Here is a 25,453-nt window from a genome sequence, read left to right on the forward strand (position 1 = left end):
GTACCAGAATTACAGACAGACAGGTCTATGCTGCCACACCCGGCTCCCCCCTCTTCTCCCTGACTCCTTCACTGGGCTCTGGCCCAGCAGGTGCCCGGCACATACCTCCTCTCCTCCTCCAGCTGATTGGACAGGTCTACCTTCTCTTTCCTCACGTTCTCTACCAGCAACCGTGCCCGCTGCAGCTTCTCCTCAGCTTCTGCAACATACTGGCCAGAGCAAGGCCAAGACAGGGTCAAGTAAATTCCAGCCTTCCAGTGGGGACAGGACAGATGCAGGGGAGGTGTAGGAGAGGAGGCCCTTGTTCCCTGCTGGCCCTAGCCAGGCAGGGATAGTGAACCAGACATGAAGAGAGGAGACACAGCAGGGAAAGAAGCAGAGGCCCCAAGATATGTGTATGTGTGTGTGTGCACGCTCAAACACTAGGCTCCTCTGAGCATATATATGAGGCTGGCTTTATGATAGTTTTTTGTTTGTCTGTTTGTTTTGTTTTGTTTTAATACTGGGGATCAAACCTTGCACATGTTAGGCAAGTGCTCTAGTGCTAAGCCATGCCTCCTCACTGGGGACTCTAGGCAGGTACTCTACCACTAAACTCTATCTCAACCCTGATGTGACCACATTAATCCAAGCCCCTAAGCACCTGGGGAAGGGCAGAGTGGCTCACAAATGGGCACAGGGGCCCAGAACAGGACCTCATACGACAGACAAGTGTCAAGTCAGGTGTGGTGGCCAGTCCTGTAATCATGGCACTTGGGGAGGGGAGGAGCTTGAGTTCAGCTAGCCTGTGTTAGCTACACAGTAAGCAGGGAGCTAGAAAATTTGGTTCCATGGTGGAACATAGCCTAGCATATATAAACCCTAAGGCTGGATCTCTATTATTGCAAAAATATATTCATACAAATATCAGAAAAAGGACAGGATAGGTAACAATAACAATAAACAATAAACCCTAGGCACACGGATGTGTATGCCCCACAAGCATCTGAAACATGAGCAGTCCTACCCAGAGATGGGCATTTCAGTTAGAATCTGGACACAGCATGGTAAATTTCAACAAACTGCAGTGTGTGTGTGTGTGTGTGTGTGATAATGGGGATTGAACCTAAGGCTTACACACACGAGACAAGTGATCTACCACTGAGCTACATATGCTTCAACCCCACTACCTCAACTATCACTGAAGGGTGAGAGAGAAAAATGGTTTAGTGGGTGCAGGCGCCAAGCCTGATGACCAGAGTTCAATGCAGGGTGTCCACATGATGGGTGAGAGAACAGATGCCCCAAGTTGTCCTCTGATCTCCACATGCACACCATGGCACACATAATCCTCTTTCACAAAATAAACAAAATGTACCAAAAAGTTTTAGAAAAAGAGAAAAATTGGTCAGCCAGTGGCGGCCCACACCTTTAATCCCACCAATCAGGAGGTAAAGGCAGGTGGATCTCTGAGTTTGAGTTCCAGTACAGTTCAGGATATACAGAGAAACTCTGTCTTGAAAAACAAAAACAAGACAGAGAGAAACTCAGTCAGGTATGGTGGTTCACACCTGTAATCCCAGTGCTTGGGAGAAGGAGGCAGGAATGCAAAGAGTTTGAGGCTAGCCTGAGTGAGCTCCAGGCCAGCCTGGGCTACAAAGGGAGACTCTGTCTAAAACAACAACAAAACCAGAAAAGTAAGTCTCCTCTGACCTAGAGAACGCTGGTGCTGGAGAACTAAAAGCAGCAAGCACAGGTTTAAAGGCTGGTTCTGTACCCGATTATGGTCCAAAGGATGAGAAGCAGTTATGGGCCTCCCTCCAAGATGGGTCCCTCAAAGGAATCCTCTTAGAGGGAAGCCTATTAAAACGAGGATGTACTAAAGGGAAGTAAACAGGTCCATATTGTAGAAAAGCTTGTGAAACCTCAGGAAATAGACAAAACTCACCATGCCCCCCCCCCTTAAGCTTATATAAGCAGAGAAATCTCTCAAACAAGACAAGCTGCCTGTTAAGAGGCCCAAACTATGAGCTCCCTAATAGAGACACTTTCCACACAGTTGATCTGGCTATAGGTTGTGCAGTGTGCTCTAGGTTTCCAGCTTGAGTGACCACCTATAGCTTCTCCAGCCCTTTGGGAAGAGGTGTTCCATGCATCCTGGAGCCTTCCAGCCACCCACCTGCTCATGCTGTGCCTTCAGCAGGGCGATCTCCTTCTCCACCTCACAGATGTGGCTGGTGGCCTTAGCTACTTCAGCCCTCTCCAAGTCACGCTCAGCTAGCAGCTGCTCAATGTGCTGCTGTTTCTCCTTCAGTGCTTCCTGCAGAGCTGTTGTGCCTGAGATCTTCCGGGCATATCGTGAAGAGGTCTCTGTGAGCTGGAGAGAGTAAGCATGGGTGGGACTCTAGATACTGGTGATGGTATAGCCCAGCTTGCTCTCATTGACCTCATGTAAACTAACACAGAATGGGAGGCCTCCTGCTTCTTTGTTGGTGCCCTAGTATACCCTCAACTCATTGGCTGATTCACCCTCAAAGGCAGCATGATGGCTGAGATCCAGATTTCAACAGGGCTGCATCACCTTGGCCAGCTCCACTCTAGACCAAGCTGTATTGAAGTCCTTCCACCCAAACCCGAGTGGCCTTCTCTTCTCTCCTCACCTAGAGTCCCTGAGACAGTCTTTTGGAATTCCCAGCCTGTATCTACCCCACACTGTTTACCCAGGGAATGTGACCAAGAGACCAGCCATAACAATAATAAAACATATAAATGGATCAATATTTCCTATGAAGAGATCATACTCCCCCACCCTAAACCCAACCAAGAGATGCCTGGGATCAGAGCAAGCTGGGGACAGAATAGGACACTTGATCCTACCTCTATCCTTAACATCTGAGTTCTCCAACTCCCCAATTCTACACTTACCAGGCCACTACGACTGGGCCGGCCGCCAACAGAGGAGGCCACAGAGCTGACAGAGCTGATAGAGGAACTGCTTGGGCTGTGGGTCAAGGCTGAGACACCCATGGCCATACGTTTGGTCTTCTTGGCCTTGGCTGGACTGGTAGATGGGAAGCCAATTCGAATGACCTTGTGGATGGGTGCAAAGAGTCCGAACTTGGGTGGGCACTGGAAGTATCTGGGGAGCATGACAGAGCAATGGTGATACCATCATTACTAGGGGTCTCTCCAGCTTTCCACTCCATATCAGAGCCCAAAGATACAGGTGTGTCCTCAGGACCTGTCAGCCACATCCCACGGTGAGAGTCCTCCAGATGGAGGAGTCAGACATGGTGGTACACATCTGTAATGCCAGCACTTGAGAGGTGGAGGCAGGGAATTAGGAGAATGGGACTGCCAAAAATTTACAGCTCTGAGCAGCTCTGGAAATAATATTAAGAAACCTGCTGTCCATCACACAGAAGAAGCAGCAACATTAAGATGGGACCTCTGGGACTGTACTACTCCAAGACCCTACAAACTGTCTAGGAAATCCCAGCTGCAACTACAGCCGGTCTACCTCCTAAACCAGCTCTCTATCCCTGGGGGTCCCTTGCATAGAGAAGAAAAACCCTGGAGGAGAGGTGGCAAGAGGATAGAGTTCAAGGCCAGCCTCTGCTATATAGCGAGTCAGAAGCCAGCCTGTGATATACAGGATTGTTTCAAAAAAGGAGGGGGGGAGGTATAAGAGTGCAGGACCCCTGCAGCTCTTTTGCAACACTCAGGAAATGCAGAGGTAAGCAAATTCTCACATTTCTGCCTTCCTAGTATTCCACCTAACTCAGCCCAGTGTTGTGGCCAAGGGAACACAGAACAGAGGGACTCTTAGTGTTTGTCTGTGACAATGACCTCTGGCCTTAAGTCTCTCATCAATCAAATGGGATGATCATTTCTCCTATCTAGCCTGACACATACATCACAGTGTCTGGTACACCATGGCCATGATTCTACTGCCACCTTATCCTCAGCCCTCTGACAATCCTCAGGAGAGCCCGTCGTACCTGGTGCCTGCCACAGCCCCATCGTTCTTCCCAAGGGGCTCATCCAGCTCCACACCACACCACTCGCCTTTGGCAAAGTCCGTCTCCCCAACATATCGTACCACACCGGTCTTCGTCCCACCAACCTGTTGGCACATGGAGAGAGGCAGGTCCAGAGGGTGCACGGGACACAGGTTGAGCCTGGCAAAGGGCAGATGAGAAAGAGGAGATACCCACAGACAGCTGGGAGGGACACAGGTTCCAGCAGTCACATGACTGCTACGTGGAAGGGCATAGGCTTGGAGAGACACATAGATCTGAACTCAAATTCCCCTGCAAGCTGCATGAGCATGGGCAAGTTACAGATCCTCTGCGAACCTCAGTGTCTTCATCTACCAAAAGAACTTTTGTGATAATTAAATACTGTATGTATGAAGCAACCACTTGATGCTGCTAGAGCCTTAGTAAATGCTCTCAGTAAAAACACAAAAGCAGTTTTCAGGGATGGGCTGGTGGCCCAGCAGTAAAGTCCCTGCCTAGAATTCCCCAGTAAGGGGTTGGGGGTATGGATCAATAGTAGAGCACCTGACTAGAACTCCCCAGGGAGGAGCTGGGGTGTGGCTCAGTGGTAAAGAACTTGTCTAACATGCATGAGGCCCTAGGTTTTATTCCAACACCACAGGAAAATTAAAAGTAGGGCTGGTAAGATGGCTCAGCAGGTAAAAGCTGTGCAAGACTCATAACCTGAGTTCAATCTCTGGAACCCTCAGTAGACAGAGAAAATTGATTTCCAAAGCAGTGCTCTAGTGCTCTGACTTCCAGACCCATGCTGTGACACACTAGTGCACTCATATATGAACACACATACACATACAACTTTTTTTGTTATTGTTGTTTTGTTTTTCGAGACAGGGTTTCTCTGTGTAGCTTTGGAGCCTATCCTGGCACTCACTCTGGAGACCAGGCTGGCCTGGAACTCACAGAGATCCACCTGCCTCTGTATCCCAGTGCTGGGATTAAAGGCATGTGCCACCAACGCCTGGCAACATACACACTTTAAATAAAACTAAAAAAATCAAAACAAAACAGAAAAAGTATATAAGACTACTAAAAAAAAAGTTAATATACAGACCCATAAATTAGAGATCTAAGTACTTGCAAAATCAGATCTGATCTAATTTCCTTGTTTTTGTTTTTGGTTTTTGGTTTTTTCAAGATAAGGTTTCTCTGTAGCTTTGGAGCCTGTCCTGGAATTCAGTCTGTAGACCAGGCTGGCCCCCTGTCTCTGCCTCCCAAGTGCTGGGATTAAAGGCGTGGGCCACCACCAGCTTCCAATTTCCCTTCTGTTGCTCTGATTAACTGAGGGGAGAAGAGGATTTATTCAGCTCACACTTCCAGGTTATAACGTAACACCGTGGGGAAGTCAAGGCAGGAAATTAAAACATCATATCCACAAGAGCAAATGCATCCTTTTCTTGCTTCTTACACTCAGCTAGCTTTCTCTGTTGTTAGCATTTTTTTTTTTAAGATTTTATTTATTATGTATACAGTCTTCTGCCTGCATGCCAGCAGAGGGCACCAGATCTCATTCAAGGTGGTTGTGAGCACCATGTGGTTGCTGGGAATTGAACTCAGGACCTCTGGAAGAGCAGTCAGTGCTCTTAACTGCTGAGCCATCTCTCTATCCCAGCTTTCTCTGTTCTTATACTGTTCAGGATCTGTTGCCTAGGGAATGGTGCCACCCACTGTGAGCTGGGTCTTCCTACGTCAATTAACAATCAAGACCACCCACTTTCCAGACATGTTCACATTCCAGTGTGACCTGGACAATCCCTCATTGGAGACTCCCAACTCAGTTGATTCTAGATTGTGACAGTTAAAACTAACCAGTACAGGGGCTGGAGAGATGGCTCAGAGGTTAAGAGCTCCGACTGCTCTTCCAGAGGTCCTGCATTCAATTCCCAGCAACCACATGGTGACTCAAAACCATACATTATAAGATCTGGTGCCCTCTTCTGGTGTGCAGATACACATGGAAGCAGAATGTTGTATACATAATAAATAAATAAAATCTTTAAAAAAAAAAAAAACTAACCAGTACAAAACCAAACCAAACCAATTAACCAGTACACCAGGGGTTCTCAACCTTCCTAATGCTGCAACTCTTTAACACAGTCCCTCATACTGTGATGACTCCCCAACCATAAATCATTTTCACTCCTACTTCATAACTGTAATTTTGTTACTGTTATGAATTATAATGTAAATATCTGGGTTTTCTGATGGTCTTACATGACCATCAAAACTGTAGCAGTGCACCTTTCAAAGTCCAGAAGCTTCTCTCCTTCCCCCAAAATAAACACCATTTCCGCTTTCAGTGGAAGGATTCCGTAATCATGCCCATCTCTCTAAACAGCAGGCTTCTGCTGCAACTTCTCTTTTAAACTTTTAATGTATTTTTAACTGACACATAAGAATAGTTCACACTTCAGCGATCCTCATTTTTTTTTAAACTGACAATAGCTGTACTTAGAAATGGGTACAATATGATTGTGTGTACAGTGTCCATATGTCTACAATGTGCACTGTTCAAACTATTGTTTCTATTCCCTGACATTTTCATCTTTTTTTTTTTAATAGGGAGTCTTTGAAGACCCCTCCAGTGTTCGTGATAAATACATTAGAGGGTGCTGGGGCTGCAGCTCTCGGCTGGTAGACTGCTCAGCCAGCACGCAGGAGGCCTTGGAATCCAACCCCAGCACTCAGGAGATGGAGGCAGGAGGATCAGGAGTTCAAGGCCAGCCTTAGATACACAACAGGCTAATGGTATTATTCCAAATGTGTGTGTGTGTGTGTGTGAGCATATGTGTGTGAGAGAGTGAATATATCCTATCATGAGCGACTGTCATCTACCCTGCTTGGGAAACAAGAACTTTTCCTCGTATTTGTGTTACTTTCACTGGACCTTAGTTCCATTTTATTATTTATATATTATTTCACATGACCTCCAGTTCCATTTATTTTGCTGGAAATGGCAGGGTCCCACCGTGTGTGTGTATGTGTGTGTATGTTAAGTCTTCTCTTTGTATGTATGTGTTCATGTGAATATGTACATGTGCATCCAGGCCAGAGGTCAACATTAGGTGCTCTCCACCTTAGTTTGTGAGACAGGGTCTCCCACGGAACCTGGAGCTGACAGATTTTGCTTGGCTGCCGGTCAGCAAGCCCCAGGGAGCCTCCTGTCTCACCTGCCCAGATGTGGGGTACAAGCAGGCACCCCCACAGTCCGAGTTTTTCACCTTGGTTCTGGGGGTTAAATTAGGTCCTTGTACTTGTACAGTGCTTACTAACTGAGTTATGGCCCCAGCCTTTTGTTGTTTAGACAGGGCCTTGTTCTGTGGCCTAGGTTGGACTGATACTCACTTTGTAGCCTAGGTTGGCCATCCATCCATCCTCCTGCCTCTCTCCCTAGAATGCTGGGATTACACACATGCCTCACCACTCCTAACTTCTCTTAATCTTCTAACATGTCTGGGCATTTTCTTATTTCAGTAAGCATATTTTTCACTCCCTGACACCAGCCTTTTTTTTCCCCCCAATGAATATTCATGTGCACATATTTGTCTTCACATGAATATCTGTAGTGATATGAATATTCATGACCCTATATTTGGTGATAGTCTGAAGTGCCTTGTCCAATTTCTCAGATGACTGACCATCTTCTCCACAGAAAGTTCTGGAAGCCTCTACCCTGGAGACTGCCATATCAGTTGCCAGCCTTAGGATGAAGTAGAAGGAGGCTGAGAAAATCGGTGGCCTCGGTCTGCAGGGCAGAAGTGCTCATCTTGTCCTCCAGTCTCAGCCCAAAGTTCTCCTAAAACTCTGATCTTCCTGCCTCCACCTCCTAAGTGCTGAGATGACAGGTGTGTGCCAGCATGTTGTTTCATGGGGTGCTGGGGATCAAACCCAGACGAGCACTGGACCAACTGAGCTACTGCCCAAGTCAGAGATTCTTATTTTGTAAAAAGTATTATGGTTGGGCAGGGTGTCTGAGCAAGACCAGCCTGGTCTGCACAGAAAGTTCCAGGTCAGACGGGGTTACAAGGTAGGACCCTGTCTAAAAAGAAAAAAAGAGCAGGGCAGTGGTGGCGCACGCCTTTAATCCCAGCACTCGGGAGGCAGAGGCGGTTGAATCTCTGTGAGTTCAAGGCCAACCTGGTCTACAGAGTGAGTTCCAGGACAGCCTCCAAAGCCAGAGAAACCCTGTCTCAAAAGAACAAAATGAAAAACAAGAACAGGTAAGAACTGGACTAGATTTAAATGCCCCACCTCTTCCGCCACACACACACACACACATACACACACAGACATGCACGCATGCATGCGAAAAGCTCAAGTGTTGAAGGCTCAGCTGGGGCACTACTAGAAGTGACTGTTCATGAGGGCACTGATTGGTCCATGATCCATGTTAACCCATGATGAGTTCACAGCTGGATGGGTTGTGAGGAGGTGGGGCCTGCTCACAGGAAGTAGTCACTGTGGGTGTTCTGATATCTTGTCCCTAAGCTGCTCACTCTGCTGGCACTCCCCCATCTCCCCCTCCTTCTTTCTAGCTACCACGAATTTACCAGCTTTTTCCCACCATGCCCTTCAGCCATGTTGTTTCCTTCCTGACCCAAAGCAATGGAGCTGGCTAACTTTGAGCTGAACCCTCCTAAGTCACATGCTTAAACCCATCTTTCCTCTCATGTATTTCCTCTCATGTTTTCATCTCAGGTATTTCATTACAGCTACAAAAAGCTGACAAACACGGATGGGAAGTGAGACCCAGAAAGGTTAATACATATGCCCAGGGTCACACAGCAACAGGCTTCAGAGTCTATGACTTCTCCACTGCTATTCTATGTGGTACCAATGCGGAATGTGGACTCAGTCTGGACCTTCTTCAAGTTCCCTTTCAGTACCTTCTCTGCTCAGCCCCTGGGGTCCAGCTTATCCGTGAGAGGGTGATGGGTAGAAGACAAAGAGGCGGTTTGTCCAGACGGGAGCTGCCCACACTTACCAGCACACGGTCTCCGAGGTGGAGGTCCTTATCACCACGCTTCACAGAGCCGCTGTCGGAGAGGTTGGAACCAGACTCATTGCCCGTCTTCACGGAGCTGTTAAGAACACTCTCCCGCAGGGGGATGACTCGGCTGGTGAGTGGGGGCATGGAGGTACCAGAATGCAAGGATAGGTTCTGGGCAGTCAGAGATTCCACCGAGTGGGCATCACTGCCTGAGCCCTCAGCTGTGGGCTGGCGGGTCAGCTTGGAGGGCCGTGTGAAGATGCCCTGTAGAGCTGGGCACTCAAAGTAGCGCACACCACCCACAGCTCCGTCATTCTTGCCTACTGGGTCATCCAAGACCACGCCGGCCCACTGGCCTGGTGCAAACTGTGTCTCACCCAGGTACTGTACCACACCGGGCTTCACACCATTCACCCACACCCTCTCGCCCACCACAAAATCCCCCAGGAAGTCATCACCCACTTCAGCTGCCTTTGGACCTGGCTTCTCAGAGACAGCGGTGGTGGCTCCAGCCGAGGAGGGGCCCGATGCCTGCTTGTGCAGGGGAGACCCTGTGGATGAGTTAAGAGGCAGTAGTTAGGGCTAGCCTGGGCACTGGGGGATAGCCAGCCAGAGCTGGAGGGTGTCAGTTATCTGATGGCTTCCACCCAGGGGTGTCCAATATTTGACTTTCTCAGGGACCCACTGCCATCTACAAGGTCCACACTGGAAAAGTTGGGAGTGTGGCTGACAGAGCAGAGCACTTGCACGAGGCCTGGGTTCCATCCTCAGGACCTCAGAAAAGGAAACAAAACAAAACAAAAGTTGGACTGGTGAGATGGCTCAGTGGGTAAGAGCTTGCCACTGAGCCTGATGACTTGAATTCAATCTCCGGGACCCACATGTTGGAAAGAACTTCTACAAGTTGTCCTTTGATCTCCAGATGTGTGCCGTAGAATGAATACTACCTCCCTTCCATAATAAATGAATGCAAAACAATTCTGTAAAATGCTTGGCAGGCCTAAGCAGCTATGGGCATAACTCTGTGAGGCCCTTAGTGGTGACCATCCCACCTTAGCCCCATGGAGGACCCCACCTTACCTGTCCTCTATGCTTAAAACACAAGAAGGGGTTCCGGGGTCTTGGGGACCCAGTGTGGCTATTCTTAGAAAAAAAGCCACCAGCTCAGCTGTCCCTACCCTCAGCTGTCTCAGCCCACAGGACCCTCGGATAATCTCTTCTGACCCCTGCCTCTCCCAAGGGTCACCGGTCCTCCAACCAATTGCTTCAACAGCTGCTACAATTCAGGTCACAAGTCTGTGACATCAGCCTCGGGTTTCTTTGATTTATTTTTCCTCTTTTACCCATCCCCTGCTTGGTCCTCCCAGCTGCCCCTGCCTCACAGGGACCAAACCCTTTTCAAATTCCCCACAAAGACAAGCAGGGAGATTTCTGAGGATGAGAAAACATAGGATGCCCAACACCGCACCCTATCCTCAGATTTGGAACACACTGGCCAGGCTTGGCTAACCCTAACCCTGCCTGAATTGGTGTCTCAGTTCCCCAAAAGAGACAGCTAGGTAAGATATATATAGCGCCAGAGTGCTGGGGCCAATTTTTATTTTAATTTTTTGAAATGCTCTCATGTAACCCACACTGGCCTCAAATTCCCTATACAGCACACGATAGCCTTGATCTTCCTGTACAGCACCATGCCTGATTTATGGGATGCTGAGGATGGAGCCCACGGCTTTCAACAACTGGACCACAATCCCAGGGCCTTTCTGTTGTTTTGTTTTTAGAGTCAAACTTCATAGCCTTGGCTGGCCTTGAGTTCACCATGCAGGGAAATCTAGTCTTCAATTTACAGCAATCTACTGCCTTATCTTCCCCCAAGATTTTAAGCATGAAGTCACCAAGTCTATTGGTACTGACAATCTATGCCAGGGCAGGTGGTGTGTGTAGTGAGAACTCTTATGATCTGTCACATAGGCCAGGTGGTGGTGGTGTATGCATCTGATCCCAGCACGCAGGAGGATCTCTGAGTTCAAGGCCAGCCTGATCTCAGAGTGAGTTCCAGGACAGCCAGGGCTATACAGAGAAAAGGGGAATTTTCAAGAGGAAAAATACCCCACAAAACCATAAACCAAAAACAATACATTTGGCACATGGGTGGTTCTCTTGGCCCATACCCTCACAGAGTCACCTGAGGGTGGAGCCTAGGTCTAATGTTGCCTCCAAGGTCCCCACCGTTGCCCAGTAACCCCATGAAGGCTGAAGGCCAGTCACATTTGGTAGTGAGAACGGGGAGGCTGAAGCAGGAGAATTTCTGAAGCTAGCCTGAGCTACTGACAGAGTTCAAGGTTAGACCAGGCAATTTAGTGAGATCCTCAGGCAGGCACCAGTGGACAGGGACTCCCTTCATGAGAAAGGCACAACAGAATTTATTTTGAGTGGCTGGGTGTGGTGGCCCAGCAATTTAGAGGGGCAGGATGAAGGATCAAAAGCTAAGGGTCATCTCCAGCTGTACACAGAGTTTGAAGCCAGGCTGCCTGGGCTACATGAGAACCTGTCTCAAATTTTGTTGTTGTTGTTACTGCAGGTTTCAAGTTCAAACTAAACCCAGTGTGGTTTAATAATCTTTAATCCCAGAACACAGGAGGCAGGTGTATTTCTAACAATTTAAGGCCAGCCGAGTTTACACACTGTGTTTCAGGATAATCAGAACTACATAGTGAGACCCTGTCTCAAAAAAGTTCCAAGTAGAGCTTCGAGGCAAAGGATTAAGGCTAAAGTGAGGAGGGTAACAGCCGCAAGACTGGTTCAACAGCAGGTGTAGGGCTCAGTGTGGGGACCCAGATGGCACTGTCCCCTACATAAAGAGGATTCGACACTTGCCTTGTCTTGGACAGAGGACAAGCTTCTTCTTACCCCCCCCACCCTGCACGAGCGCGCCTGTGTGTGTGTGTGTGTGTGTGTGTGTGTGTGTGTGTGTGTGTGAGAGAGAGAGAGAGAGAGAGAGAGAGAGAGAGAGAGAGAGAATGTGTGTTCGCGTGTGCATGCACACGAACTCCACATATGCATATACCATGTGTGTGCAGGAGCCAGCAGAGGCCAGAAGAGGGTGTGGAGCTAAATGTTATAGGTGCTGGGACCTGTGCTCTGGAAAAGCAGTGAGTGCTGACACACGGAGCCATCTCCAGCCCCTTACCGTGTTTCCTGAGACAGATCTCTCACTGGGCTTCCACGTATTGCTCACTCCCCAGTGCTGGAAGCTCATGTGCACCTCCCTCCTTGCCTGATTCTTTTTTTTTTTTTTTAAGTGTCTCCTAACCTAAGCTAGCCTGGAATTTGCTATGGAGGGAAGGATGACCTTGAACTTCTGTCTCTATCTCTGAAGTGCTGTGATTATAGACATGTACCTTGCTTATGTGATGTGAGGTATGAAATCCACAGCTTCCTACATGCTTGATCAACAGACCCTGCCCAGACCCACCCCCAATCTGTTTTTTGTTTTTTTTTGTTTTTTTTTAACATAGGTTTTGGGGCTTGAACTCAGGCCCTTATTCTTGCAAGGCAAGCCCTTTATGGTCTGAACTATTTGTCTAACCCCGATAGGGCTTTTCCTTACCTGCCAAGACTCAGCCAGGAGGAACTCCAGCTCAGTGAGCAACTACTATCAGCCAACCCTGTGGTCACAAGGAAGCCACAGGGGAGGATAAATGAGGGCTAGCATGGGATGAGGGAGGGGTGGAACACACAAGAAGAGACATTATAATTCAGCCAGATGAGCATAATGAAGGAGGAAGCAAGAGTTCTGGGGGTACTGGAGGCAAGGGGCGCTCAACCTGAATGAGGCTCCCATAATCTCTTGCCTCGGGAAGTTACTGGGCTCCTGAGAGCCTTGGAGAAGAAACCTTCCCTGTCTGCTTTGTCAAAAGGCCAGCACAGGGCTACTGAGTTGGCTCACTGGGTAAAAGTGCTCAATGCCAGACTAACTGAAATTTGATCTCAGGACCAAAATGGTGGAGGTGAAGAACTGACCCATCCAAGTTGTCCTTACACACACGCACGCACGCACGCACGCACATTTCACTTAACGTGCTGGAGAGATGGCTCAGTGGTTAAGAGCACCTACTGCTCTTGCAGAGGAGCCAAGTTGGGTTCCCAGCCCCCACACTGTGTGGCTCACAACTGCCCGTAACTCCAGCTCCAGAGGATCCGATGCCCTCTGCTAGAATCCGTGGACACCTGCAGTCATGTGCACATACCCACACACAATATATACAGAACAGACACACAATTGAATAAAAATATTTTAAAACATGTAGTATGAAGTTTTTAAAAAGCCAGCATAGCCCTCATCTCCATCCTAACTCTGCTTTGTTCATGGAGCAAACTCTCTCTTCTGAAAGTGGCTTTACTGGGCTCGGCCCATGGCTCCATGGGTACAGTGCATACATGAAGCCCACTTCCAGCACCACAGGGACCTGGTGTGATGGCCCATGCCTGTTATCACAGCACTTTGAAAGTAAAAGCAGCAGGGTCAGGAGTTCAGGGTCATCTCTGATTATATATATTGAGTTCAAGGCCAGCCTGGGCTACAAGAGACCCTGTCTTAAAAAAAAAAAAAAAAAAAAAAAAAAAAAAAACTGAAAACAAAAACAAAAAACACACATATACACAAAGATAAAAACAAAAAACAAAAAACAAAAAAACTGGGAGCTGGCTTGCTCTACAAGTCCACAGAACTGAGTCTGGATCCCAGAACCACCATAAATACTGAGTGGCCCCATGTCATTCCAGCCTGGAAGGTGGAGACAGAGCAACCTGGTGGAGGATGGGTGTGAGAACAGCTGTATCAATGAGCTTGGAGTTTGACTGAGAGACCCTACCTCAGAGAATAAGGTGAAGGCAAGATGAAGAAGAACCCCACAGTAGCCCCAGCCCTACACAGGCACCCCAACATGTGTGCACACAGGCCTTACCAGGACCTATAAGCTCTGGGATGAACTCAGCTTTTGCCCTGATGGCCTTGGATGGAAGAAAAGTATCCTATGCTAGGCTGTGGGCCTTCTAGGAGGCAGCTACCTCTCTAAATGTCCCATGGGACACAGTTCTAGTAACAGGATGCTACAAAGTGGGATAATAAAATTAACTTCTGAAATAAGAAATAAGAAACACCTTAGACAATGGTAAGAGTGCTTTCCCTGCGGGACTTCTCAGAGCCCTTAATATGTTAACGAGCAAGCACCACCATTACCACACGAGAGGGGTTATGAATAAGGTGTGTCTACGATGCCTTGCTGAATCTGCAATCTCTGCAGTGGGAAATACTAAAGCAGGTGGGGTGTGTCACCCTGCCACGGATACAGTAGTTTCTTCTTGGTGCCACCTAAGGAGGCCTGCCTGTGCCAACTCCCAACAACCCCCACACAGCAGCCACCGAAGCCCCTCACTTAACATCTCTCCCCTCCTCCAACTCCATGGTGCTGTGTTTTCTTAGTTTGCACAGTCTACCTGCTGGGCTACTGGGCTTCAGCTCAGGGAGCTGGATATACACCAACCCCCACTCTAGACAGACCATCCATTTTAAGGGGGTTCCCTCTCCCCCCACAAAGAAAAATAATACACGGCTTGAAGCCTCTAGGGGTTTTCTGTTCCAAGCTCCTCCCTCTCACCAGGGGCTCTCAAAGGCACAGGCCATGACGGAAAGAGTGATGAGCTTCTACAGAATGTCATCCCCCTTCCACCAGCCTTCGGACAGTTCCCACCCATATGGCACTCAAGGAGGGCTGAGTCTGTCTCCTATATCTGAAGAGCCCTCTGCAGATTGAACACCCCCACCCTGTGGCACCTAGCCAGCAAAGCTGCCTCTGTACCCTGCTTCCCTGAAGGCATCCTCCAGGTCCAAGACTGCTCAGCATCCATCCAGAGTCAAATGCCACTCATGAGCCCCCCTCTGTCCCTCCCACTCACACAGCTGGGGAACCTGGGTGGGAGTGGGGAGGAGATATGACAGGCTTCTTACCCTGAAATGAGCAGAGCCAGCTCCCCATGGAGAAGCTTCAGGCACTGGCCATAGGGTCTGGCAGGCAGGCAGGCGCTGGCCTTGGTCCCCGCCTCCCAGATCGATAGTGGACAGAACGTCAGGAGTGTTAGGAGGCAGCCCTGCCCCCCTGCCACACAGCCCCGGAAAAGCTCATCTTGGCTTCCCCATCCTGACACCATTAAAAAGTTTAGGATGTGGTCAGGGGAGGGAGTGGAGGAGCCAGCCTTGAAGAACGCTCTTGACCTTGGCTGATTGAAAGTGGTTAAGGGAAACAGGGAGGCCTGGTCCTCAAGTAATTCAAACATCTCAGACTAGGCACTCAAGTGATGGGCTGGGAGTGGAGAAGCAAACCTATACCTCAGTCCCCAGGATGCTGAAGCAGAAGGGCTGCCACAGATCTGGGCCAGCCTGGATTACACAGGAAACTACCGAAAAAACAAGAGGAGGGTCATTGAGATGGTTCAGTGCTTAGTTGGAGGCACTTGCTGCCAAGTTTGACAACCTAAGGTCAATTCCCAGGACCCACATGGTGGAAGGAGAGGACCAATTCTCACAAGTTGTCATCTGACTTCCACACACCTGCTGTGGCATGTGTGCCTACATACATATCACACATTATACACATATAAAATAAACACTAGAAAAATATACCTAAAATAAGCAAACGTATCTGTGGGGCTCAGATGTACCTCACTGGTAGAGCACTTGCCTAGAATCCCCCAGTGGGGAGGTGGGAGTGTGGCTCAGTGGTAGGATGAACTATCTCACTTGGTTATTCAAACGTAACAAGATAAATGCCATGACAAGGTGAGTGACAAACACAACCAGGAAAGTCCTTTAAGACCTGCCCAAATGACAGAAGCACAATGGCTGTCTGTGACCCATATTCTTTTTCTGGCAATCCCAGGTCCCAGATTCCCAGTGCAGCTTCCAAGGGCCAGAAGGGACTTCTTAGGAGACTCCAGAGGCTGGGGAGATAAGGTTCAGTGGTACAGAATCCTCTACACATGCATGAGAACCCAAGTTCAAATCCTCAGGACCCATGTAAAGCTGGGCATGGTCATGCACCTCTGTACTCTCAGAGCCTGGACATCACCATGAGTGATGGAGACATGAAAATCCCTGGAAGCTCATGGGCTAACCTAGTGTCAACAGGTAGATAAGAGACCCCCATCTCCTGTGAATTCTAGGCCAGCTATGCCTACACAGTAAGCACCTATCTCCAAAAGAGAGACCCTCAATACGGAAGCTACATGAACACCTGAGCAGTCCTCTGAGCTCTGCATTGTGCTGTGCACACCTGGATTCCCATGTACACACACACACACACACACACACACACACACACACACACACACACACACACACACACACGACTAAAAGGAGACTCCAGAGAACAGCTACAATATACAACCCAACAGAGCCTTCCTTCCCGGTGTAGAATACAGTGGAGGCCACACCCAACAGGTGCCTGGAGTCTTGAACCCCTTTCTCCTATTCACAATCCAGGACAGATGCTAACATCATCCTGGGTCCCACTGACAAATCCTCCCAGCACATCCTCCAAGGTGCTCCATCCTACCCACGCCCCTCCACCTAGCTCCACACCTGCCCACCTTTCGAACCACCTCTACTTGCATTCCAGGGCCATATCTGTCCTTGAAGTCACCCCCCTGGGACCCTACTGCATCCTGTGTGTCATGCTTCTGGGTACCAATACAGATCTCCACTGCTACACATGGCATTCATCCAGGCTGTTTCCCGTGCCAGACCCTCTCTGCCCAAAGCTGACATCATGCCTTGGGAGGGAGCCACAGTCTTGCTTCCCAAGGCAGGCGCCAATTCACACATGGCTCTCTCAAGTCATCCTGGGTGTCCCCCACAGAGTTCCAGTCTCCTCAACGCTTTGTGTTATTGACTGATATGTCTGTTTTGAGACAGGGTCTCATATGTCCTCAGCTAGCCTCAAACAACCTTTAACTATTAATCCTTCCCCTACTTCCCACAGGCTGGGAATGACAGATGAGTATCACATCTGGTTTATGTAGTGCTGGGAACGGAACCCAGAAACTTGTGCATGCTGGGTAAATACCCTACCAACTAAGCTCCATTTCCAGACAATGGCTGTTTATTTTTGAGTTAGGCTAGTCCTCATCTCACAATCCTCCCACTTCAGCCTGAGTGCTGGGATTACAGATATGTACCCCACGCCTGGTGCCTCCATCACTTTAGACCAAAGATGGCCAGTCCCATGGGTAGCTGGGAACCTAAAGGGCCAGCAGCAATGAGGACTGTTTTCCCTAGCACTCCTAACCTTATTCCCTAGCACTTGGCACTGACATCCCATAGCATGGTAGAGCCTTTGCCTAAAATACCTCAGTGAGAGACTTGGGGCATGACTCGGTGGTAGAGCTCCTGCCTAGAATCCCCCAGTGAGGGGCTGGGGTGTGGCTCAGTGGTAGAGCACCTGCCTAGAATTCCCCAGTGAGAGGCTAAGGTGTGGCTCAGTGGTAGAGCACCTGTCTACAAGTCCCCCCACCCCTTCCAGAGGCTGGGGGCGTGGCTCAGTGATGGAACACTGGCTTGGCATGTGTGAAGCTGTGGATTAAATCCCAGACACTTGGAAAAAAAGAAATTGGGACCTCACTTGATGAGGAGAGCCAATGAAGAAAGAACCCAGAAGAGACAATGGGCCTTTCTCCCTGAAGGTCATGTCCTGGCCTAGGGCCAGGCTGGCGGGTACACTTCCCCAGCCACTGGCTTCCATAGAGCCACCACTGCTGGACAGTGGGAGCCTGTGCCTAATCTTGTCTCTTTGTATTTAATTTTCTAAATATATATTTCTCTTTATCTGATGTGAGCAAGTGTTTTATTGCATGAAGTATGTGCACCATGTATATATATCCAAGTGCAGGACCAGAAGAAGGCGTCAGATCCTCTGGAACTGGAGTTACAGATGGTTGTGAGCCACCAAGTAAATGCTAGGAGCTGAGCCTGGGTCCTCTGCAAAAGCAGCAAGAACAAGGGCTCTTAACCATTGAGGCATCTGTCCAGCTCCCAGAATTCTGTCTTTGTTGCTACATGTGTGTATGTATGATGCTGGCTGTGTTCGCACACCAGGGTGGAAGATGTCTGGTAGGGTCATTTCTCTCTTTATACCATATGGGTCCAGGAACTGTGCTCACCAGCCCAACAAAGCAGTTTTTCAACCCTACCATTACTCAGCACCCTCACTCTCCTCCCAAGGAATGACTCTTGAGTACTGACAGAGGCCCTGTAGCCTCTCCATGACAGGCACTGAGCATGCATCCTTTGCCTCTCTGGCCTGGTCCTCCCATCCACCTCCACAGTCTGCGCTCATGGTGGAGCTAATATACTTGGTGGTAACCTAGGCCACATCCTGTACAGCTCTTCCCATGTTACAAAGACAGCTGAATCCTTGCCCTTCATCTCTGATACCTCCCTAACCTCAACTTCCACTCCTTTCCACAGATGTGTCTGTGTGTGTACATATTCATGTTGTATGTGCACGGACATGGTGTGCATGCATGCAGAGGGAGCTGGAGGTGAGTATCGAGTGTCGTAGTGACATGCCTATTTCTGTGATACAATACCCTGACAAAAAGCAACTTAGGGGGGAAGTTTTAGCTCCACAGTTCCAGGTCATGGTCTGTCAGAGCAGTGACGTCAAGGTAGGAACCTAAATAGCTAGTCACATCACATCCACAGTCAAGAGCTGAGACAGACGAAAGCCTGCTTGCTTAATGCCCAGATGGTTTTCTCTAGTCTCATATAGTCCAGTGTCCCAAACCAGAGACCAGAGCTGCCCACTTTCAGGCTGGGTCTTCCCAGGTCAAATAACAATCAAAACAACCCAAGCAGATAGATTAAATTCACAGTAGACAATCCCCCATAAGACTCTCCTGTCATGTAATTCTAGGTTGTGTCAAGTTGACAATTAAAACTGACCACCAAAATAAAATAAATAAATAAATAAATAAATAAAACTGACCACTACACTGGGTGGTGGTGGCGCACACCTTTAATTCCAGCACTTGGGAGGCAGAGGCAGGTGGATCTCTTTGAGTTTGAAGACTGGTCTACAGAGTGAGTTCCAGTGCAGCCAGGACTGTAACATAGAGAAATCTTGTCTCGGAACTGCCCTTCCCCTCAAACAAAACAAAACAAAACAAAACAAAACAAAAAACCACCTACTACATTGAGTGTCTTCCTTTATTACTTTCTATCTTATTCTTTGGGACAGGATCTCTCTGTCTGTCTGTCTGTCTGAACCCAGAACTGGCCAATTCAGCTAGGCTGGCTGGCCGGCAAGCTCCAGGGACCCTCTGGTTGAACTGCCATGCACTGGTTTTTCATAGGTGCTGGGGATCCAAACTTGGGCCCTCATGCTTGTGTAGTAAACACTTTACCAACCAATCTCCCCAGCCCTGAGATGGGTCTTGTTTCTACACAAGCCAAATTAATTTTGGCCTCCAGGGTTTTTGTATCATCATCTCTGCCCTCTGCCACTGCGTGCGCCCGTGCTCTCTCTCTCTCTCTCTCTCTCTCTCTCTCTCTCTCTCTCTCTCTCTCTCTCTCTCTCTCTCTCTCTCTCCTTGCTTCTTAACTTTTTGTTTGTTTATGTTTTTCTAGACAGGGTTTCTCCGTGTAGCCTTGACTGTCCTGGAACTCATTTTGTAGACCAGGCTGGCCTTGAATTCACAGAGGTCTAGTTGCCTCTGCCTCCTGAGTACTGGGATTAGAGGTGTGCAACCTCCAAGCTTCTTCCATCTTAGAGGGGGAACTGGGCTGCACTGCACTTCTAGTTGGTTGTCCCCAAACCTCTGTGTAGGGAGACACCCTAGCCCCGCCCAATAGTCCTGGGACAGGTACCAGGTGGACCCGGGACTCGCCCATAAGGGCGTGGTGAAGGAAAGCCGGGGTGACATAAGGGAGCTTCTTAAGGGGCTGCACGTGGGGACCCTGGCCCCTTTTGTTCTGGCCGCGCTGGCTGGGTTCTATAACCTAGCTCTGGCCTGTGTTTTACCTTGGTGTCTTCTGGAATAAAGAGACCTTAATCATACACCTCTGGGACAAGCCAATGACATGGGCAGAGTCCTGTAGTGGTGGGTGGAAGATACAGTAAGTAGGGACTGTGTGGAGATGTTTCTCACTGGGTACTCACTTATCAAAGAGAAAAGGAAGAAACAATCACTATTTCCACTGCAAAGATACAGAAAGACAAATCTCCAGCTGGGTGTGGTGGCTCTCACCCATAATCTCAGCACTGGAGGGTGAGGCAAGAAGAACATGAGTCTGAAGACAACTTAAGCTGTAAGACTGAGACCTTGTCTCAAAAACCAACCAAACTATTCCTAATTCTAGTATACTCTCTAAGATAGTGAGTGTTAACTGTCAATTTGACAGAATCTAGAATCTCTGGGAGACAGACCTCTGGGCATACCTTTGGGATGACCTCAATTCTGCTAACTGCTATAGGAAGACTCATTTTAATAGAAGGTGGGACTGAACACTGAGGGGATCCAGCAACACGCCTGCACCTCTGTTTCTTGATTATAGGTGAGATGTGACCAACGGTTTCAAACTCCTGTCACCTAGATTTCCCCACAATGATGGACTCCTTGAACTGTGAACCAAAACCCAACCCTCTCCCTTGAGTACTGTCAGGGTATTTTATCACAGCAACAGCAAAAGAAACCAGAGATCCCTTGTGGTTTAAAATTTTGCTGTTGGAGTTGTGGCTGTTGTTCAATTGGAAGAGTGCATGCCCGTCATGCACAAAGCCCTGGGTTCCACCCCCAGCACCACATAACCTGGGCATGGTGGTGCAAATTGGTACTCTTAGCACCTAAGAGGCAGAGGCAAGAGAATCACTGAATGTCTGAGGCCAGCCTAGGCTATGCAATGAGTTTCTGAGCCCTGTAAACGGCACTGCTACCTCTGAGTTACCCACACTGCTTTAAGGAACCCCTAATAAATTCACTGGTTCATCATGATGGACTTTGGTGGAATTCTTATTTTGGCCTGTTGCTGGTGTCCTAACTGAGTGGGATACACATTGGCTCTTGTCTCCCCAGGAAAAGTCCCCATGCTGCAGCCCCTTCTCACCCTTGACCCCACATACCTTCCTTGGAGCCACTGGCTGATGCCACCACAGAAGATGAAGTTGACCCAATGGATGGCCTGCCCACGGGATTGGTGTGCTTTCCCCCTCGGCCAGGGGGCTTCAAGCCACTGGGCTTCTGCATGGTGGTGCCACCAGGAGGGCAGATAAAGGCAGATGATGGTCACATCCTCTCTGCCATCCTTGGTCACCTGTGGAGAGAACACAAGAGGGATGGAAGCATAATGTCCTCACTAGGACATGGGGCCTTGGCTGGTCCCAGTGGTCCTGAGACCCCCACATGAGGGCACCCCAACAGCCATGCAGCAAGAATGAAGGCCTTCTAGGCCCCAGGTCCCTGCAACCATCTTCTCAAAAGAGACTCCCTTAGTTTCCCTACCATTCTTGATGATCCCAACAAGCCTACTGTGCGCTGTGAGGAACCCGTGTGCCATGAAGCACCTACTATGTGTAGTGCAGAATCTACTGTACACCACACCTTGCACAGATATGGCTGGCTATTCCCAAGTTGCTGAGTAAGTAGCAGGTATCTTACAAGTAGAATACTCACAGCCAAGAAAAGCTTGGAAAAACCCATTATCACAGCACTTAGAGGTGGAGGCAGAAAGATGGAGCTTTAGGCCAGCCTAGGTTATGCAGTGAGAGCCTATCTTAACAAAAGAAAAGGGGGCTGGAGAAATGGCTCAGTTGTTACAGTGCTTGCTATAGAAGCATGAGGACCTGAGTTCAATCCCCAGAAATCATGGTAAAGAGTCAGGCATGATGACTGTGGTGGTTTGAATAAGAGTGGCCCCCATAGGCTCATGTATTTAAATGCTTAGTCACCAGGGAGTGGCACTATTTGAGAAGGATTAGGAGGTGTGGCCTTGGTAAAGGAAGTGTGTCACTGTGGGGTGGGCTCTGAGGTTTCAAAAGCCCATACCAAGCCCTGTCTGTCTGTCTGTCTCTGTGGATCAGGGTGTTGCTCTCAGCTACTTCTCCAGTATCAGGCCTGCACACCGCCATGCTTCCTGCCATGATGATAATGGATCAAACCTCTGAAACTGCAAGCAAGCCCCCAGTTAAATGTTTTCTTTTATAGGAGGCATCCAGGTCTGGTCTCTTCACAGCAATATGACAGTGACTAAGACAGTGATACATGCATTTAACCCCGGTGCTGGGAAGGCGGAGATGGCAGATTCCCTGGTCAGCCAACTTAGCCTTCTTGGTGACCCCAGGCCTGTCTCAAGAAACAAAGAAGGTAGTATCAGAGAAACAACACCCAGAGTTGACCCCTGACCTCTACACACAGGTGCTTATATATGCACTGGAAACACACACACACACACACACACACACACACACACACACACGGAATGGAAGAGAGGGAGGGAAGAGGGAGGGAGAAACGGAGGGGATTAGTAAAGAGGAAAAAGGAAGAAGGGAAAAAAAGAGAAGAAAAGGAAAGAATAGATCAGTGAGAGGGTTCAGAAGGTAAGGGTGCCTCCTGCCAAGCCTGAGATCCCGAGTTCAATCCCCAGGCCCCACATTGTAAGAGAGACCAACTCTTGCAAACTGTCCTCCACAAGTACATGCAACATACATGTGGCCACACACACAAATAAAGTGCTCCATATTTTTTTTTTTAAAGAAAGAATACATTTATAGAGGCAGGACCTAGAAAGATAAACTCAATTTCATGGTTTCCATCAAAGTTACAGTGGAGTGGCGATGCTGAAGTGGCCCCAGGGCTAGCCCTTCCCTACCTCCCGGCCCGGTGGCCCTGCCCTAAAACAATATTTCCAAGACCCTGACCTCAAGGGACAGCGCCTGCTTGCTTCAACTAACAAAGGAGAGCAGGGAGCTAGCAGAAAGGAACCAAGCCGGCATTCAGCCAGTTCCAGCTATCCCAGCCAGGGGACTGGAGGGGACCGGAAGGGGGAGGGGAGAATGGTAGCAGGAAGAGGGGAGGAGGCAAAGGGCTGAGCTGGCCCTCTGTGACTCAGCCCTGCTCTGGGACAGAAAACTGGTTGTGGGGTTGGGGGTGGAGGGGAACTTGGGAAAGCTGTGACATGGTGATACACTGGCCTCTGGCCACAGTACAGCCAGTGGTGGAGGCCATGAAGAAAGATCTTGTGCAGCCTGAGGTCTAAACCCAGTCTCACTCCAAAGGCCTTGGGACATGAAGCCAGGTGACAGTCCCAGGGTTATCACCTGTACAATGGGATATAGGTAGCAGGCATGGTCAGCACACAGTGAGTCCAGCACAAAAGAGGCGGAGGAGGAAGGAAGATTTGGAGTTCCAGGTAGCCAAAATGGCCTAGCAGGTATAGACAATTGCCACCAAACCTGATGACCTGAATTGGATCCCAGAGCCCACACGACAGAAGGGCAGAACTGGCAAACACATACACTAAAATGTACTAACATTAAAATAAAATAAAATAAAGCTGGATTGGTAAAGTGCTTGCCCTAGCACGCATGAAGCCCTGAGTTTGATCCCCTGCACTGCATAAACTAGGCAGTTATGCACACCTGTAATCCCAAATACTGGGATTCTGAGCAGAAGGATCAGAAGTTCAGGGTTAATCTCAGCCACATAGTGAGTTTGAGGCCAGACTGAGCTACAAAAACAATTTTAAAATTATAAACCAGTTTGGTAGTATACACTTTTAATCCCAACATTCGGAAGGCAGGGGCAGGCAGATCTTTATGAGTTTGAGGCCAGCCTGGTCTATAGAGTGAGTTCCAGGGCAGTCAGGGCTACACAGAAAAACCTTGTCTCCAAAAAAGAAAAGAAAAAACAACAACAACAAACTGGGGTCTAAGTTTGGCAGATGCCTGCGTTAGGAAGATGTAACCCAGGAGTATCCCAGATACTTGACACAGCTACGAAGTCCCAGTCACAACTGTCCCATGGCTCTGTGTAGAGAAGCACTGTCTGGGAGCAACAGGCCCCTCTGTGCTGCCCTCAACTGCCATTTCCTGGCAAGAAACCGGAGCTCTGTTTCAGGGTTTCCATTTCAGCTGCCTGGGGGTGACCGGCCACAGCTTCAGCAGGGGAAACGAGGCCCAGGGTGCTGACCCAGTGAATTGGTGGTGCCCTAGAGAGGGAACAGTGCCAAGTGGAACAATGGAAAGCCCAACTTCTCTGCAAAAAAATGTGGCCTGGGGGCAAGGAGGAGGGCACCCTGGCCCAGAACTGCAGCCAAGCCCCTGGCCCTGGCTCACTCTGGTTCCTCGATAAGGGCACTACTACCCAGGCTAGCCATGCTCACCCTCCTCTCTTTCAGTTTTTAAATATTTATGGGGGAGGGGTATTCATGCATGTTCCATGTGTGAAGGGTGACAAATGGGGGGAGTTTCATTTCTCTCCTTCCACAAGAAAGCTCTGGGAATTAAACCCAGGTTACTGAGCTTAGCAGCAAGCCTCCTTTTACCTGTGGAACCAGCTTGAAGCCCCTTCTTTTTGGTATTTGATATATAGCCCACGCTGGTCCCAAACTCTCCATCTTCCTGCCTCTTTTCCCCCAGTGTTAAGACTACGGGCCCAAGACATCATTCTGATTGCATCTGGCTGAGAGTCAGGGAACATGGCAGCTTGCTGTGGTCACCAAGAGGTCATCAGAGTCCATGACCTCCCAGATACAGACAAACCAAGGGCAAGGCTGGGATGGTCCCTCCCTGTGAGTCTTGCCAACTTTCTGGCTTCAAACCAGCTGGGCCTCAGGCCTAGGAGAACCAGAGAGATGGTGTCCATCTGCCTGGGCCCCAGTCACCACCCTCCTCCCTCCTCTCTCCCCTGGTCCCCAGGGCCATCAGGCAGAAGGGTGAGAGGAATAGCCAGGCCCAATACTTGCACGGCTGTGTTAATACTGGCAAGCCCATGGCAGACGTATGCAAAGAATGGGGGTGAGGACCCTGCCTGGGGTCTTGGGCCCCCTTAAGAGTGCCAAGAAGGCAGACCACCATGTGAAGAGCGATGATGGCAGCAGAGACCAGAGTGAGGTTCTGGGAGAGAACCTAAAAGCAGAGTGGGGAAGCAACCAGACACAACAGAGAATTGACTTCAGGGAGGGGAGTGGATAAAGCTGGAAAAGCCGAACAGGGAAGACCGACCAACAGCAACCAGCAACCAGCCCCCAGAGTCAACCACCGATGCTGGGTTTTTTGTTTGTTTGTTTGTTTTTGTTTTTTTGAGACAGGGTCTCTTTATCCCTGGCTTGTCTTGGAACTCAAGTAGATCAGGCTGGCTTCAAACTCACAAAAGT

The 25,453-nt window shown here is 49.1% G+C and overlaps 1 protein-coding gene across 1 annotated transcript in view; it reads right to left on the reverse strand.

Moving 5' to 3' along the window:
* Positions 1 to 25,453, reverse strand: part of Clip2 (CAP-Gly domain containing linker protein 2) — a 57,861-nt gene that overhangs the window by 23,666 nt on the left and 8,742 nt on the right. The window contains exons 2-7 of the mRNA XM_027416132.2: positions 21,204 to 21,394; positions 9,022 to 9,578; positions 3,981 to 4,105; positions 2,905 to 3,118; positions 2,159 to 2,356; positions 106 to 209 (exon numbers count right to left, since the gene is read on the reverse strand). Of these exons, the coding sequence (XP_027271933.1) occupies positions 106 to 209; positions 2,159 to 2,356; positions 2,905 to 3,118; positions 3,981 to 4,105; positions 9,022 to 9,578; positions 21,204 to 21,327 (1,322 nt within the window). The 5' untranslated portion in view covers positions 21,328 to 21,394. The remainder of the gene's footprint in view (positions 1 to 105; positions 210 to 2,158; positions 2,357 to 2,904; positions 3,119 to 3,980; positions 4,106 to 9,021; positions 9,579 to 21,203; positions 21,395 to 25,453) is intronic.

This window comes from Cricetulus griseus, chromosome 4 (genome assembly GCF_003668045.3).
Source record: "Cricetulus griseus strain 17A/GY chromosome 4, alternate assembly CriGri-PICRH-1.0, whole genome shotgun sequence".
Classification (NCBI taxonomy): Eukaryota; Metazoa; Chordata; class Mammalia; order Rodentia; family Cricetidae; genus Cricetulus; species Cricetulus griseus.